Source organism: Erigeron canadensis, chromosome 9, assembly GCF_010389155.1.
Source record: "Erigeron canadensis isolate Cc75 chromosome 9, C_canadensis_v1, whole genome shotgun sequence".
Lineage (NCBI taxonomy): Eukaryota > Viridiplantae > Streptophyta > Magnoliopsida > Asterales > Asteraceae > Erigeron > Erigeron canadensis.
The window spans coordinates 37,798,144-37,817,844 of NC_057769.1; the positions used below are offsets into that span (position 1 = coordinate 37,798,144).

At 31.3% G+C, this 19,701-nt stretch overlaps 1 protein-coding gene across 1 annotated transcript; it reads right to left on the reverse strand.

The window, feature by feature from the left end:
* Positions 1–393: 393 nt before the first annotated feature.
* Positions 394–14,689, reverse strand: LOC122583784 (serine/threonine-protein kinase STY46-like). The gene is made up of 13 exons (XM_043756157.1): positions 14,346–14,689; positions 13,846–14,215; positions 12,958–13,591; positions 11,908–11,948; positions 10,327–10,395; positions 10,062–10,162; positions 8,404–8,482; positions 6,701–6,799; positions 6,507–6,575; positions 2,527–2,579; positions 1,360–1,441; positions 596–690; positions 394–481 (listed from the first exon to the last, which is right to left on the reverse strand). The coding sequence occupies exons 1-13, from the start codon at positions 14,687–14,689 to the stop codon at positions 394–396; spliced, it is 2,124 nt and encodes a 707-aa protein (XP_043612092.1).
* Positions 14,690–19,701: the final 5,012 nt, after the last annotated feature.

Genomic DNA, 19,701 nt, shown 5'->3' on the forward strand with positions numbered 1-19,701 from the left:
CAGCGACATACTTCTTTTCCTAAATACCTATTTAGGAAGGCACCAATCAATAATTCAACTGATTTGTTTAGGTTAGAATAATAGCAAATTTTTATTGAATTTGCGAAAATGAAAATGAAATATAAGATCTATCCAAAATAAAGATAACTTTAAACTACTATTAATTATAAAATAAATTTACGTGTCAACATCAGAATGACGGTCAATTTTTGAAAATTCATATTCTTAATTTATAATTTGAGGAAACTTGAAAGTCGATTTAATTTGGTATTTGATAGAAGTCGAAGGATGTGGATAATTCTTATAATTGATTTTTGGATATCAAAATTTATGAAAAATTCGATGTTAATTTAAGCAAGTAAGCGATTTAACTGTGTAACTCCTTTTTAGATGTTATCTCTTACGTTCAGAGACATACTTCTTTTGCAACTCTTTAAGTTTATACAATATATCTTGGAACGTTGGTCGCGATTCTGGCTCGCTGTCAAAAAGAGAAAAGAAAGTTTATAATCATTATTGTCATTATGGAGGTAATATATATATATATATATATTAAAAATATAGCTAAAAGAATATGTCAATTGTCAAGACCAACCTGCACCAACAACTTTCAATAAGAGAAGCCCACAATGTATCCATATCTTCCGGTGTCTCTAGTTTTTTTTTCATAAACCCTACAGCTGCAATAACCTATATGTATATACATACAAGAGAAAGAGAAATATATGTAAGAACTATATCATGAAATTACAGTTAGTATTTCATCTATTTATTTTAATCGTGTCAGTTTTGACATTATAACGAGAGTAAGTACCCGCGCGTTGTGGCGGTGAGATGGTGGGGGTGATAGCTAGGTCAGAGAGTGTGATAGTCAAATGCCTACGGCCTCCGCCCTTGGATTTAAAAATTCGTCGAAAGTATATCGAATGACATCTCTAATGAAAGAGCATGAAATTTTAAGAACACCCATATAACTTTTATAATTTATCGACGTATGATTTTTGAGATAAAAAATTTTGAATGAATTGAAGGAATAAATGATTTATGGATGAGAGAGAAAAAAATGATTGGTTGAAATTTGAGGAGAGAGAAAAGGTATTATGGTTATTTTAGATAAATATAGAATAGATGAGAGGGGTATTTTGGTGATGTATTTAAAATCAATATTGAAAAATTCAACTCAATGTTGAAAATCTGAAAAAAATGTGCTTTATAATATAGTATAGATAGATAAATAATTAATTGACATATTTCTTATGGTAAAAGAAAATCATAACAATGACAGCTAGATGATATGTGTCAAAGTACTAAACTAGAATGATCGATATGTATATTTGAATACGAGTGTCAAGTAGATACCTGCATTGGGTTAAGATCATCCCAAGGTATTTTCCCAGTGACAATTTCCCACAATACGACTCCGTAACTGTATACATCTGACCTAAGGATTGATAATTAAACCTAATTACTTCAGGAAATGCCTATTTCATACTAAAAAGTTAATATATATGATCGAGGAAGAAAAATGGAACTTTACTTCCACACACACATATATATGGGTCGAGATAATTTGAAAACTAAATTTTTCGTGAAATTAATATAAACATAACAATGTGTTTCAAAAACACATTGTATTAGGTTCAGATCATATTGTGTTTTCGTTAATTTTCTAATTTCACGAAAATTTTATTTTTCAAATAAACATTTCTCCTAAGCTTAGTTATAAAACCTCTCATACTAACTTTTTAATATTTATTGTATAATATATAAATGATTGGACCTCTATGTTTTTCTATGGATTAAAAATTGAAGATGTGAGAGGTTCTATATCCAAACTTGGGTATCAATAACCACATATTCTCATTCCTCATATACTTATATATATTTAGGGATTAGTGTGTCGGAATGCAACAAACTATGCCCAAAAGGTTATAGTGTGCACGAACTAACGTTTTTTTTATTGTATGCATAAACTTAGTAAAAATGTTCAAATCATGCAATCTGAATACGTGGCAGCCCGTATGAGCTACCACGTGTAAAATAAAAAAATTTTAACAGGCCACGTATAAGGTTTTTATTGGTCAGTCCAAAAAGTTGCATGATATAAACTTTTTTATTAAGTTTATGCATACAATAAAAAAAAACGTTAGTTCATGCACACTATAACCTTTTGGACATTGTTTGTTGCATTTCGGCGCACTAAACCCATATATTTATATATCGGTACGTGCATCTAGGGAAGTTTCCGGTGAGAACCTTTTTATTTACGAAAACCTTAAGAACTTTAAAGTTATATATTAGATCTCATGCGAGTGATTTCATTAACATGTGAAAACATAAAAAAAAAGTTCACATGGGAAAAACTTGTTAAAAATATTTAAAATTATGCATAACTTGTATTTTTCACATATATCATTCACATATTAATATATCAAGTTACGTGTATAATTTAAATATTTTCATGGTTTTGTATTTCAAATGGTTCTCACGTTAACTTTTTCATGTGCATATATACAACATACGTACTTTTCATTAGCAGGTAACTCATTACGAATAATTTCTGGAGCCATCCATTGAGGCTACAACAAGATCATCGGTGGAAGCGGATTAATTATGAGTATTACTATATATAATAATTATAATCATTTTTCTAAGCTTAAACTCAAATTTAAAGATCGAGGAAAGAGATGAAAAAAGAGAATATCACTTCCGTCCCAATTACATATGTCAAAATCTTATCGTACTAGAAAGATAGTTATGGTTCTAAATGTATAATATACATGTACTAGTAAATTAACCCGGGTTTAACCCGAATATATCAATTAAAGTTCTATAAAAATACATTTTCGCCACCGAAGTTGTAATAATTTAACAGTACTCGTATCCTCAAAAGTCAAAATAGTACATCTTATAAGTTATAATTAGTTTATTAACTTACATAATATATAGATAATTAAAAATCTGTTATGACAAAATTATTTAGATGATGAAACTTAAAAGTCAATGTATAATTTATTAGTGTTTTTTCATTAAAAAAATTAAAATATACATATTTTTTTAAAATAACATTATAAAATAACAAAAATAAGAATGTAATAAATTGTAAGAAGAAAAGTGATTATGACATCATAAATACATTTTTAAAAAAAAATAAAACTTAATTTTAAGAAATAATTTGGATGTGACAAATAAACAATATTTATGGAATGATGATGTCACAACAATCCTCTTTTATTTAATATAAAGATGGGTTTTAGGTAAAATAAAACAAATATTAAAGTAAAACAAATAAAACAATAGGTTTTGTTCACTCAAAATCACCATGCATCATGAAAATCATCATGCATCAATTTGTTCGTGAATCTTTGTGCATCAATTTAACCATGATCTAAGGGTCAAGATCTTGTATTACTTGTTTTACATTAATACTTGTTTTACAATACCCAAACCTTACATGTATGATGCATATAATAATAAGGGAAATTGAGATCGAGGCGGGAACCATAAAATGGGCTTTTGGAGTCTAAATTCAAAATCTTTATCTTTATCTCTTATATAAATAAAACAAGATTCTTATATCATCATTGTGTTTTAAATAATGCTTGCTTGTCATTATTACACTTATTTATAACAATTATTTTCTTTTTTATTTTCTTGATTTATGACATTATCATATAAAAAACTTAAATTAATTTCTAATTGATTTATGATTTATTTCGTTTTATGACTAAGTCCAATGTAAATTAAAATGTAATTATCTAATTTGTTTTTTTAAACGACTATACATCAATTTTCAATAACAGTATCACCATATCTTTTCGTTTTAATATTATAAATTAGTCCGAGTATATTAAATAAAAGACAATTGTTATAACATTATCATTTTATAAAAATAGCTTACATCCATCTCTAAATTCTTTTTAAAGTTTAGTATTTTTGTTTAATTTACTTATTATATTATAAGTACTTTCCTTCTTTAAGTTTATTCATTTTATTTTTGTTATTTATGATGTTGTTTTTAATTAAAAAAATTTTTTTTATTTTATTTTGAAAACTCCAATATTTTATACATGGTATTTTAAGTTTTCATCATCTAAATAGTTTTATCATAATAGATTTTTAAATTATCTGCATATTATCCAGGTTAATAAGCTATATATATATATATATTCGAAACATATGGTATACTATTTTGAGATTATGAGTATGGTTGAACTATCTCATAACTTAATATTAAAAACTTTTATTAATAAACCCGAGTTGAACCCGGGTTAATTAGCTAGTATATATAATAAAAGACAATTGATCTAATAGCTTATTAATTGATCATATTTTTCAAATTTATCAAATATAATTTAAAAATACTAATAATCATTATCCAAATTTATTAATATATTATATTTATATTAATGTTTGTAGAAAAAATCTTACCGTTATACTTTTTTTCCATCAGTAATCTACACTTAATACCCGACTAAATACTTAACTAATTTACACTTTTTTTATATTTTTTATCAATAATTTACACTTTTACTCTCACTAAATACTTAATTATAAAAATTTGTAATAAAACATTATTATCCTTAAAAAATAAATAAAATTTTAGTGTAAATATATGAAGATTTTAAAAGTAATTGTAGTATTATCCTTTTTTTTTGAATTTTTTTTAGTAGTTGTCATGACAAATATACGAAAAATAAAGCATGTCAGAATATAATACTTATATGCAACATTGCAAGGTCGTTAGCTTATAAGAAATAATTCTTAGGCATTAACATTTTTTTTTTGTTCTAATTGAAATATTTGGAATATGTTTCATCTAAAATAAGTTGTTACTTTTAAAAGTATAAAATAAGAATGTAATAACACCTCGTGTAACAATAAATCAAATAAAATGATATTGACTTATTATTATTTTTTAATATTCAAATATCGCTAAGTATGTCATAATCTACAACTTTGATGGATATATTATGATTATGAAAAATATCGTTTTGTATGTCACGGTAACAACTTCAATGAACAGATTTAAAAAAAAAAATCACTATAAAACTTAATGTTTTATATTATAGATCAAATTTTTCTGGGATAATGACCAGTGGATGTAGTGAACTATGACAAAATGTCTATGTTATGTATTGATCTAATCGGGGGGTCTATGTTATGTAACGAACTTACTAAAACTGTCTAAGTGATGCATGTTACCGGGTAATCTACAAGTAGCCGGTTACCATCCAGTTTTTAAACTTGGGATAATGACCTGTGAATGTAATGAACTATGACAAAATGTCTATGTTATGTATTGATCTAATCGGGGGTCTATGTTATGTAATGAATTTACCAAAACTGTCTAAGCGATGCATGTTATTTATTGTTTCCAACTCTTCTCGAGTATTTGAGAACTGGTATTTTCTTGTTTCCATTTAGTTATTTATTAATATCCCGAAAAGAGAAATGATGAATTCTGAGGTCAAAGGGATTTGATTTTTTCACCTTTAGGCTTGTAATGCGTTCTTCTAAGTTTGTTGTTTTGTTGCTTTAACTAAAATCTAGCAATTAGTTATTGTTTCTCATTTCAATTATAAGTTATGCTTCAATAAGCCATGTAAGAATACGTCCCCTAGTCTCTCATTGTTTGTTTGTGTGGGTTGTATATATGTACCCTTAGATTTGTGTATGTCAATGTGTATATGTTTGAGAATATATGTAATGATTGGTTTCAGGTTCTTGACCTTATAAGGGATTGTAATCTTCAAATGCGATCTTAATTTTTGAGATCTTTGTGATTGTGTTAGGGTTGATCGGAAAAATGGGGAGGTAGGTAGTGCCCAAAAGATATGAAGGTGTTTACAGTTTTTATATAATTACAAAACTTATATACATATATGTTTCCATAACTTATACTTATTTATATATGTTAAATAAATAAATTAATTATTAAGATTAAAAAATAAAGGGAAAAAAATTGATGATCGGCTTTAGCCTGTAACATGCATCCCTTAGACAGTTTTGGTAAGTTCGTTACATAACATAGACCTCCGATTAAATCAATATATAACATAGATATTTTGTCATAGTTCACTACATCCACAGGTCATTATCCCTTAAAAAAATGGATGGTAACCAGCTACCTGTAGATTACATGGTAACATGCATCACTTAGACAGTTTTGGTAAGTTCGTTACATAACATAGACCCCCCGATTAGATCAATACATAACATAAACATTTTGTCATAGTTCATTACATCCACAAGTTATTATCCCAATTTTTATTACTAAAAATTATAAATTAATATTTAAATCACAATAAACTAACATATAATATTGATAAAGTTATAAGCTCATATAATTTATACGGCCTAAAATCTAGTTAAATAATGAAAAGAGGTTAGTAGCATTTAATACGTACCGTTCGCGGGAACCAAAAAATGAGCTTTTGGAGTTGAAGTCTAAATCCGAATATAATTAATGAAAATACTGTAGCTCAGTAGCATATAATACATACCGTTCCTTTCCCCGACTTTGTTTGCAAGTATGTCTGATGCTTAATACGTGAGAGACCAAAATCACCGACCTTTTTTTAAAGCAAATTTCATTAATATAATTGTGAAAAACTAATTATTATTATTAGAAAAACAACAACAACAACACAATTACAAAAGCGACCAAAAGATCGATCGGTCGGTCAAATTAGCATACCTTCACACACCAATTTTTATCCACCAGGAGATTTGAAGACTTCAAATCACGGTGAACTATGGGCGGCTTGTAACGATGAAGATAATTCATGCCTCGTGCCTGTGGTGGTCAGAAAAGAATCACAATTATGAATGATGGTCATGAAAATTGAAGTGCTTAGGTCGAGTGAGAAAAAAATTCCCCCAACATATAACGAGTTAACTAATGTTATAACAATAAAATATATACATAACAAAAACATAATATTAACTAATTATATGGAATTAAAATAAAATAAAATAAATAAAAAATTACATATTTATTTATACATATATGACATATTATACATTACTATATACGAGCAATAGTACCCGCGCAATGTGGCGGTGAGATGGTGGGGATGATAGGTCATAGAGTTGATAAGTCATAAAGTACGATAGCCAAATGACTTAGCCGTACGGGCTCCGTACTCGGATTTAAAAATTCGTCGAAAGTATATCGAATGACATCTCTAATGAAAGAGCATGAAATTTTAAGAACACCTATACAATTTTTATAATTTATCGATATACGGTTTTTGAGATAAAAGATTTTGAATAAATTAGAGGAATAAAATGATTTATGAAGGAGGAGAAAAAAATGAGTGTTTGAGACTTGAGGAGAGAGAAAAAAATGAGTGGTTGGGATTTAAGGGTATTATAGGTATATTAGGTAAAGATATTTAAATTAGTGAATAAAGAAAGAGGGTAATTTAGGTAGTTCAAATCATCTTTTGAGATTTAAAAAAAAGGCAAAATGCTTTATAAGATAATATAAATGAGATACATTTAAAAAACTCAAAATTTTATTCTCGGTTCAAAATTATGCCCTAGGAATGAGGTTTGTCTCTCCTCTAAGTCTCCCCTATCAATTATTATTATTATCATTATTATTAATATTATTATTAAGGTTAATTTTATTTAGAAACTATAATTAAATTGATAATCAAGGGATAACTCTTTGTCAAACATGTTTTTTTTTTCTTCTTCTTCCACTTCTTTCTACCGTCTACTCGTCGTCGCCATCACTACTACCAACACCACCATCCTCTACCCCCCCACCCCCACCACTACCACCATCATCTGTCGGTTAGTCTGTGATGGAGCCATCATGAATAAGGGCTTAGCCCGTAAGGTAAATTACTAATTACCTTTATGACTTACCACATCTACATGCTACCCCTTTTAATATTTTTAAGGGTGGAACCCGCTTCAAATCATAGTTTTCGGCAGTGATAATGGTGGTTGGATAGAAGGCATGTGGTGGTATTGAAGTCGTAAAGATCAGTAGTAGTGGTGGTAGTTTCACTGATGCTAGATTTATATATATATATATATATGCAGGCAGAGGCGGTATTAAAGGGGGACAAGGGGGTCCAATGCCCCCTCCAAATTTAAATTTTGTCATGTATTTTAAAAATTTTCATAAATTTTTAAAAAATTTCTATAAGTTTTTAACATTTTGCCCCCTTTTAGATTTATTTTTCATAAGTTTTCTAAGTTTGCCCTCTTCAGAATTTTTTCCAGGTACCGCCTCTTTATGTAGGTAAATTTGAAAAGCATGCATGATGAATATAATGCATGTTTCATTAATCAAATCAACAAAATAAAATTAATCAATTAAGAAAGGAACACATGTATGGGAAATGATCGGTATTAATAATTTATTTTTTTTAGCGTACTTACAATATCCATGGCCATATGAATGCGTCGTCTCCAATCCAACCGGGTTGAATGTCGCTGAAGTATATGAGACAAACTTCCCCTGCAAGCATTAACGAATAAAGTAACAAAACTTAGAGTCTTATTGTTTTTTTAAGAGTAAACGGCCCTTTGTGGTCTACTCTCTCAATTTACCTTTTTTTTATGAATCGTATTAAACATTATTTCAATTTATTTATTTTAAACAAAATTAATAATTATATATAAAAACACTAGTTCTAATAATAACAAACATATTTCAATCCTATACAAAATATATTTTAAGTTGAGATGTAAAATTAAACATCTTCAAAACTATAAATATTTTTTAGACAAATAAAAGTTCAAAGGGCTAGAATGAAAAGTTTAAATAAAAGATCGTTTGGTTATCTTTACCTGTAACAGATATATCCTCCAACTAAAAAAAAAAAAAGTTTATTCTTTTTAAAGAAATGGGTCGGTCAACACTTTCTAATACTCAAATGACCGTTGCAAACGAATACATCGTCCAACCCGCCTCCTTTTCTCGCTGGCTTCGTAACCTGCCCAACCCCAGTCCGTCCTCAAACTGCAATGGTGGCGTCGGTGTTTCCCAACGGGATAGGCCAAGCCGCTGGGAGGCCGTCTTGACTCCATTCCCTTTAAGTTTCTTGTAATTTTTGAAGTTTCTTTTATATATATATATATATAAAGTTTGAGTATTGTTAAACAAGTATTAAAGTAAAACAAATCGGACAAGATTTTGACCCTTAGATCATGGTTAAATTGATGCAGAAGATTCACGAAACAATTGATGCATAATGATTTTCATGATGCACAGTGATTTTCATTGAAGAGAAACCTATTGTTTTACTTTAGTATTTGTTTTATTTTACCTAAAAAATATATATATATATACGAGCATGGTACCCGCGCAATGCGGTGGCGGTGGTGGAAAAGACGGTCTAGTGGTGTCGGTGATGGTACTATTGGTGATGGTGGTAGTGTCAAGTGGTGTAGGTGAAAATTTTTAGAAGATAAGGGCTTAAAGTGTTTACTATTAAAATAAGGGTTTATGGTGTAAATTAATTCATTAAGGGCAAAATTGGTAATTTATAAAACTCTTTTCATAGTAGGTATTTATTAAGGGGCAATTTAATAATTTCGTATGTGACATATGAGTAACTATTTCTATTTTGAGGGGGGTACATAATCTTTATAAAGGAGTATAGATATATACATATATATAATGTTATTAGTATTTAGTAGTAGTAATTTATAAAAGAATATGAATTCTCTAAACTTGAAAACAATTTTACTAATAAAGTTTGAGAGATCTTGACATTTAGATTAAAACCAAAATAAATGATTGATTTTTTTAAAAATTAACATAGAAATCTTCTAAAAATCTTTAAAACATGACAATTGTTATCCATTAATTCTCTTTTTTCATCTCGTCCCTTGCTTTTGTCACATGTCTCAATCTAATAGTTAAAAGAATTGTTAGGCTATTTTTTTAAATAGATCTATTATTTCCCAAAGATGATTTTTTGATATTAAGCTTTGTGTTTAAAGTCACAATTTTCAACTTTATCAATTAAATTCTGTATAAGATCTCAATAAAAAGGTACGAGCAAATATAAATTTAAAGAAGTTGAACCAACCGAGGAAGGAACTCGGTGACAATGCACATATGCTGACGTGAAGTTACAGCCCCCATGAAAAGCAATATATTTGGATGTCGAAGCCTTTTCATCAAAGATACCTTCAAAATCAATTAAATAACATATGTACTACTGGAATAAACAAACAAAATACGAGAGTACGTCATCCATCGATCAAAATAATGTAACCAAAATCATTCATACGACCAGCTATTAATTAGCTGTTGAAATGTACGTTAATAAAATATAAAAAAATGAAATTTACCTCTTGTTTAAATGATATTATTACGTCATCTGAAAACTCTTGATACATAAATAGCTTGATGGCAACATCCTGCATAAATCGAGAGTTATGTTTACAAAACCATATATCAATATATATATATATATATATGGAGATGGGAATATAAGGCTGTCGGGTATCTAAGCTTTGGTATGGTATACTCACATATTATTTTTTTAATCTATAAAAATCATGGGGGTCCATACATTTATTCATTAAACAAAAAATTATAAAATATTAGTATATGAGAGGTACCACACCTAAGCTTAGCGAACAACCTTATATTCCTTTTTCCCATCTATATATATATATATAGGGGTTAGTTATTGTAAAACAAGTATTAAAGTAAAACAAATAATACAAGATCTTGACCCTTAGATCATTATAAAATTGATGCACGGAGATTCACATATATATTGATACACGATGATTTTAATGATGCACAATGATTGTTAGTGAAGGAAAATCTATTGTTTTATTTGTTTTACTTTAATACTTGTTTTATTTTACCTATAACCTATATATATATATATGGAAAAGTGAAGGTGGAGCTGTTATGCACCTAACTTGGGTGAAATCTCCCTCACATACTAATTTTTTAATATTTAATATATAATGAATAAATAATTGGTCCCCGATGTATTTTATGGTTTAAAAAATTAGCATGTGAGAGGGATTTCACCCAAGTTTGATGCATAACAGCACCATCTTCACTTCCCCCATATATATATATATATGGGGGAAGTGAATCTAGGGTTGTCCCACACCCAACTTGAGTGAAAAACCCCACACATCTTGATTTTTTATTCCATAAAAATCAGGGGGCTCGTCATTTTTTCATTAATATAAAATATTAATATGTGAGAGGTTTTTCACCCAACTTCGTTGTGTGACAACCCCACACTCACTTTTCCCATATATATATATATATATATATGGAAACGATAATTATAATACAAGCAATCTAAAAAGTACAAAAAGTACAAGGTTTTTCCTCATTTTTTCTTCTTCTCCGGAGACTGCCGCCGCCAACCACCGCCTCCTTCTTCTCCGGCGAGACAACCACCGCCACCACCATCATCTCCGACCACCCCAACCATGGCGCCGACGCCGGCGGCAAGGGCTTAGCCCGTACTGTAAAAAGCCGTTACCATCTTTTGGATCGCCGCCCATCAAATTCATACAATTCCCATATGTGTCCTTTGACAACCAGTTTCGAACAGATGAGGGCAACGTCCGTACCATATCCACCCGAAAACGAACCTGATTCTTGCCGGAATAGTCACCGGAGATGTCGCCGGAGGTGGTGGCGATGGTTGTGTCGCCGGAGAAGAAGGAAGAAGAAGGAGGTGTGACGGTCACCGAAGAACAAGGTGGTGGTTGGCGGCAGTTTCGCCGGAAAAGAAGGAAGAAAGAGGAATAACCTTGTACTTTTGTACTTTTTTGGTTGCGTGTAATATAAATAGCCACCCCTAATATATATATATATATATGTCTCTTTCTTCATGCATAAACAAAATGTATCCAGAATATTAACGAGCCGGAAATGGATGGAGAACATACTGATCCATGCCACAGTCCGTGATATACAGTGCCACACGAACCTGACACAGAAAATGTTAAACTATATTAAAAGATAAAGTCACGTACATATGAACATATATAGTTTGCTAAATATGGTAAGGTTCATGTGAGAACTATTCATATATAAATATAGGTAATTATAAGTATAATTTGATATTTTATATGTAAACCAACATTTTCATATATATTATTCACATATGAATATCATGTTATAATATAGAAATTCTAATACTTCAAATTCAAATGGTCATCACATGAACCTTTTCTTGCCATATATATATGTGTGTGTGTGTGTGTATGTCTATATATATATATAGGGAAAAGTGAGTATGGGGTTGTTCCTCATCACATATAAATATTTTATTATTTGTTTAAATTTAAAACAAATACATGTCCCCATGATTTTCATGATTATAAAAACCAAATGTGAGGGGTTCCCCATTTAAGCTTAGATGGGAGACAACCCCATACTCACTTCCCCCATATATACACATAGAAAAAAGTGAATATCAGACTGTTTGATACCTAAGCTAGGTGTGAAACTCTTATATTGGACCTCCATGAATTTTATGGATTAAAAAATTAGTATATGAGTGTTCCACACCAACAGCCTTATATGTATGGGGATGATTAATTAACCTAACTCATATGCCTAAAAATCAACCTAAAACCTTAAGAATTCGACATATGGATGCCACTAATTCTCTATCCTAATCTTGCCCCCTGATTTTTCCATATGTCATCATCTTACTATTAGGCATATCTTTAGGCACACCAATTAGGTTGATTTTCCCCATATATATATATATGAGAAAAGTGAAGGTGGTGTTGTCACACACCTAAGTTGGGTGAAATTCCTCTCAAATGCTAATATTTTAATCCATAAATGTATAATGATTAAACAATGAGCCCCATGTTTTTCATGGATTAAACAATTAGCATGTGGAAGGAATTTTACCCAACTTATGTGCCTAATTTTGATACGTAATTAGCATAAAGGAACAGTAATTTTGATACATACGTACGTACCTTGCCCTATCTGTCCTTTGATAATTAAGTCTTGCCACAATATTTCATAATCCGCTATGCCAGGGTCGTCTGTCTCCTTTTCAACTTTAACATTACGTACCGTAGAAGAAAGCCACAACCCCGAAGAAGAAGAAGAAGAAGAAGCCTCCTCCTCATGACCTATATAATTATTTGTGGTTGTTTCTGATGCACAACTATTAATTATATGTGGCTGCTCATCATCAGCTAATTGATGATTATTGACACATGAACTACTTAAACAATGCCAACCAAAATAACCAAGTTTAGCATCAAGAGACACTACTTCTTCTCGTTCATTATTAATTGTAACGTTCCATGGCCACACGCTACTACTACTAATTCTCTTTTTAGCCATCCATTCTTCTGGTTTTGAAGACAAGATCTTGTAAAGACCAGCAGCAGCAGGCTTCTTCTTGCTGCTGCTTTCAGTACTCTGATCATCATCTGTAGTAGTAGTAGTACCCGTGGAAATGAATACCCCATGTGGAGACGACAGGCCAAGATGCTCCCTCGGGGTGCTAATTATTGTTTGAAGTGCATCATCATCATCTACCTCACTACTGGTCCCACCTCCATAATCTATCTTCTTCATTTTCAATTTGACCTTTGAAGCCTGCAGTAGTTACCAAAACACATTCGATCAGTAAATATGATGATTAATCGCAAGTAAAAATTTAAACCTTTTTGTTATAACAAGTGAAAATTAATATTAAGAAATATATGATACCAGGCCAGCCAATTAAGTTGATATCTTTGAGGTACGTAATTCATTCAAGACGTAACTACTACTTGATGTTGGTTTAATTAATTTTATATATTGAATTTTTTTTGTTTTATAAAAATGCACGTATAAGAAATAGTACTAACCAAATTTGATATCTTTGAGGCGATTGAAGTCTGCGGACGAGGTTGTTGAGAATCAATCCTTGTCCTCGGGTTGAGGCCAGTAGGAGTCATGATCATTTTCCTAAATGGACGTGAATCACTGGAAATACAAATACCTCCTATTAATCTTTCATTTTCATCACGAAAAGGAGTATTGGTACAGAGAACCACAAAAGTTTCTCCCCATTTATTTGTTACGGGAAACTCCCCTGACCAGCTCTCTCCATTAACAGTTCGTTCTAGCAGATAATTAGCAAGTGCAGCGTCTTTTGGATCCACAAGAATCTCTGTTGGAGTTTTGCCAAAGACTTCGGCAGCTGTAAGACGATAAATTCTTTCTGCACTTCGATTCCTGCATCATGATTAATTATTACTATTATTGTTATTCTGTTAATTAACCAAGTCGATTCAGGTATATATGCCTCACTTTGACACCAAGAAATTAGAGAGGAAAAAACTGATTTTGCATGATTGGGGCTCACCAAAAGTGTATCCGATATTTAAGATCAAATATATGTATAGCCTGGCCCATTGAATGCATAACATTCAAGTACTGAGTTTCTGTCAAAGGCTCCTCCAAGAGGACTCCACCACCTTGAGTAATTTCCATGTTTTTTTCAGTCTCAAAAGATGAAAGTGCGCCTACTCTTCTTGGTCCACTTACTCTAGGGCGAGAAGATGAGTTGGTAGGTTTTGTCCTCCGGTTACTAGTACTTGAGACAAGGACTTTGGATATCTCTTGTTTGATGCAAGCATGGCGTGCCTCGAGGTCTTGGATCTTACTTAACAACTCCTCAGCTGATGGTGCTTTTTTGCTCTTCTCCATAATTTTCATACACTTGACACATCCAAAAAAAACTTTGCTTCTTTAAACCTCAAGTTGGATGAAACCCAAATCGGAAAACTAACAAAATGAAGAAAACTATTTATAATTAAACGGCCGGAAAGAAAAAATTGCTCTAACATGGCAGATGTAACACAATAACAATACCTACCAACAATAATCATATCATATGATCGATAGTAAGAAGTCAATCAGATTGTTTACATAAAAGAAGATTGCAGGGCAGCAGATGTAGTCACAAGATTGTGTAGAAAAAGACAACACATTCAATGACCATTTGATCAGTCAAATATTCCAACTCATTCATGTTCATAGGTAGAATTAAAGAAACGCAAAATACCATAAAAAACACAAAACTATATCACTATATTTTGAAGAAACATGGTACCAAGAAACTAACAGAAAAGTCAAAGTTTCACTAGAAAAGTTATCCAATGTGCCACCTAATTTGAAACAAATGTGTCACCATATCCCGTAAATATATATATATATATATATATATATAAAAGAAATATCAAATGCAAACACTTTTTTTTTTAAAAATCAGAAAACATATCCTGACCATCCATCAACCAAGATCTACGGCCCAGATTAAAAGTTTGCTCCATACATACAATTTTGGGAGAACATCATGTATCCCCTTCTTAAACATCAAAATCACATATTTACCCACTTAAACAACATAATATCATATATACCCAATTTAAACCTTAAAACTATCAAATTTACCCATTTTATTAATAAACTCATTAAATTGATATTCAATATTAAAATCTATCATGATAAGCATAAGGCATATAGTCTAACGATAGCTACTGGACTAACTATATATATGATTATATAATCACAAGAAACATTTTTCCTTCTTCATTGTAATATATATACCCCATCGATCATTCAATCATCCTTAATTCATATAATAATAACATAAAACTATCATTTTTATAGGGTTATTTCAACTATAAATATGTACGATATAACTATAATTGTAAATACTATGTGTGTGTGTATATATATATATATATGTATGAAAGGATAATGAAAATTTAATAATTATAAAATTTTAATATGACAATACTAAACAGATCATGCACCTTATTAGCGTATGACTTAATAGTCTACTAGGTTTCATGTATAACATTCATTACAAAAGAAAAAGATTGCACTAAATCTCCAGTATTCGACAACAATAAATTCATAGCTATAATCAAATTTCATTTATTATTTAGAAACATAAATGAGTAGATTAATATGACAAATTAATTGCAAGAAAAAGAAAAAACAATCGGCCGAGCTCACTGTAATGGTCAAAAGCCTTTTGCTATTTTTAGGCCAACGTAAAATTATCTTATAAAATGCAATTTTATGTTATTTATTGGAGGGAAAAAAGATTTAAATACATAAAATTTGATTTTATTGAATTTAATTAAGAAAATGGGTAATTGTGAGAACATTAATGAGTTGATTAATAAAAATGGGTAAAATTGATAGTTTTAAAATTTAGCTTGGATATATATGATATTATATTGTTTAAGTGGGTAAATATGTGATTTTGATGTTTAGAAAGGGGATATATGATGTTCTCCCTACAATTTTAACACGGAGGGGTATATCCGTCCTTTCACCTCTCGAACAAAACCCCAAACACCTTCACTTTTCTTATTCTTTCCCGATCTAAAATTTTTGTAACCCTAATTCTCTCTCGCTCTCTTTCCTGTCCATCCTCCCTTTCTTCTCCGGCCGCCCTTTTTTCTCCGGCCACCGTCTATTATCCCTAAGTATTCGCGATTAATAATGTGTAATCGATTCTAATCTCCGACCGCCGTTTCTTTTCGCGTCTAAAAATGGTTATAGTATCAGAAATTTCAATGCCTCATAAAAATCGATAGATTACAGTTAGATCAGAAGTGATATCCATCAAATCTTCTACTGAATCAGGTATAATCTCTTATTATTTTACTTTATAATAGTAAGAGAATATTTGCTGCTGAGAACTTGGGTGTGTTCTACTGAGAACTTGGAGATAGATCAATGATGTTCTATTTTAACATTTGAATACACAAGTTGTTGATGTGACCTTTTTGATTAATTAAGAGGGCAGCAACAGTGCAGCAGAAAATCAATAGAAAGAATCTGGACAAGCTGAACATCTTCAACATTTGGTTTTTGTTTTTAACTAATTATTTTTGAGTTTAGTTTTATTTTTTTCTAGAATTTAATTTTAAAAGTAAAAAAAATTACAATGATGAAATACTGAATCCAACAGTACCAATGGCTCTCAGATTATCTGGAATCCTCATGGGTGAAATTTTATTAATCCTGCCTTTATTAATTAGTCTAAGTCTATTTCTTTGACATAACTTGTTATCTAGATATCGATGTGTTACATGTTAAATAGAAATAAATGGAATAATATGGCAAAATAGAGTTGAGGGTATGAACTGTAAAATAGACAACTCGAGGGACTGATTTTGTCAAAGGGAAAGTAAGGTTGTTAGATGAAGGTTATGGCACTGTGTGTATATATATTGTATATGTGTAATGAATAAAGTCAGTTTTGTGTGTGAAATTCACTTCTTCTCTCTCTAAATTCTGTTATATTCATAACAAATTGGTATCAGAGCTAACAACCGCCGACCTTCTCTCCGACGATGGTTCTGGTAATTGATTCCATTAATTCCGGCGAACTTAAAACTCCGGCGTAAACCAAGAATCATAGATTCATCCCCTTTCAATCGGAATTCTGCTTCTTTCAACGAGCAGTTTCCGTCACTATCTTCGGCGATGGTTACAGTTTACAAATCGAAGAAGAAGATGGCGACTCACAATCAAGAAGTTGAAAAACTATCAAAAGATGTCTCTAGAGTTGATCAATTTGCAAATACAACACATGAAGGTTTGTTATCGTTAAAGAACATGTTCACTGAGATGCAGAAACAATGGGAAGCTAATTTCCAATGATTAGAGAACTAGAGGGCGGTGGTGATCGGCGGTGATGGCAATTCAGGTGGCCGTTGGGGTAATAACCGTCTCACAAAGGTGGAATTTCCAAAATTTGAGGGTGATGACGTGGAAGGATGGCTCTACAGGTGTCAACACTTCTTCGAATTGGATGAAACGCCTGAGAATTATAAAATGAGATATGCAGCTGCTCATTTGGAAGGAAGAGCATTATCTTGGCATTTGGCTTACATCACATCCAGTGGGAAAACATTGCAGGAAATCACATGGGAGGAATATCAAAGATCAATTTCTGCAAGATTCACACAGACCTTGGTAGAAGATGCCATGGGAGCCCTGAAAGCTTTGACACAAATTGGTGAGTTAGATGATTATTGTGATGCTTTTGATTTACTCTTAAATAAGGTAAAACTGCCTGAAGAGTACACTGTGAGTTTGTTTGTTGAGGGACTTAAACAAGAGATTAAATGCCACATTAGGTTGTTTCAGCCAAAAACTCTGAGAGAGACATATTCATTGGCAAGAATGCAGAACCAAGCAAACAAAACATTAGGCTATAAGTCTTGGGGATCCAACAGTTCCAACTCTGGATTTAAACTATCTTATACCAAAACAAATACCCTGACCAGTGTGGCTAAACAACCACTGTTGCCCAATCCTTCAAACACAGCTGCTGTCACAAATGGTGCAGTTCCTAAGAGAATTAATAGTAAATTGATGGAAGAGAAAAGAGCAAAAAATGAATGCTTCTACTGTGATGAGAAGTTTACCAGTGGGCATAGTAGGGTCTGCAAAGGAAAGAAACAACTGTTTTTAGTAGAGGTTTTGGATGATGCTGAAGAAGAAGTATGTGCAATTGAATATCAGTTAAATACTATGGTTGAACCAGAATTAGTGCAGAAAGATCCTTATATTTCTCTGAATGACATGATGGGCATTCCATCATGTACTACTATGCAAGTTGTAGGGTCAATTGGCACAAGAAGGTTGCATATATTGGTAAATAGTGGGTCAACTCACAATTTTATGACTGAAGCATTGGCTTTGAGGTTGAATTGCCCTACTATACAGATTCCTTATGTGAAGGTGGCTGTAGCTAATGGTAGAAGTGTAGACTGTATGAGTTTATGCAGAAATTTTAATTAGGGAATTCAGGGTAATAATTTTACAGCAGACATGTTGTTGATTGAGTTAACAAATTATGATATTGTATTGGGGGTACAATGGTTAGCAACCCTGAATGATATCATTTGGAATTTTAAGAATCTAACTATGAAGTTTGAGGTTGGTGGGCAAGTATTTGAATTGAAAGGTGTTGGTCAACAAGGGATGCAGTTGTGTTCTATGGAGAAAATGAGTCATTGGATGAATAATAAAGAAAAGGTGGTGCAAGAAGAATTAATTACTCTGCAAGAAATTTCAGAAGAGAATAGCTTGGCTTATCCTAAGTTACATGGCTGTGAAAAGAATGAGGAATTAGACAGTGTATTGGAGGAATTTACAGACATTTTTGAAGTACCAACTGGACTGCCTCCAAGCAAAGATTGTGATCATCAAATTAAACTGAAGGATGAGAAAATTGACCTCAATTTGAAACCATACAGGTATCCAAGAGTTCAAAAAGATATCATAGAACAAATGACAAAAGAGTTATTGGATAGTGGAATAGTGATGCACAGTACCAGTCCATTTGCAGCACCTGTAGTGCTTGTGAAGAAGAAGGATGGCACATGGAGAATGTGTATTGACTATAGAAGACTGAATGAGGCAACCATCAAGGATGTTTATCCAATTCCCTTAATAGAGGAGCTTTTAGATGAACTACAAGGTGCAACCATTTTCTCAAAACTGGACCTCAGATCAGGTTACCATCAAGTGAGGATGCATGAGTCTGACATATACAAGACTGCTTTCAAGACACATGAAGGCCATTATGAATTTCTGGTACTTCCTTTTGGCCTTACTAATGCTCCAGCTACTTTCCAAGCCCTCATGAATGTTACATTTAAATCTGTGCTTAGGAAGAGTGCTTT

Coding starts and splice junctions, on each gene's coding strand:
- LOC122583784 (XM_043756157.1), bottom strand. CDS start 14,689: ATGGAGAAGAGCAAAAAAGCACCATCAGCTGAGGAGTTGTTAAGTAAG. Junction 8,483..10,061: donor GTCACCGAGTTCCTTCCTCG/GTTGGTTCAACT, acceptor TAATGCTTGCAG/GGGAAGTTTGTCTCATATAC. Junction 1,442..2,526: donor GAGTTACCTGCTAATGAAAA/GTACGTATGTTG, acceptor ATCAATCCTTAG/GTCAGATGTATACAGTTACG.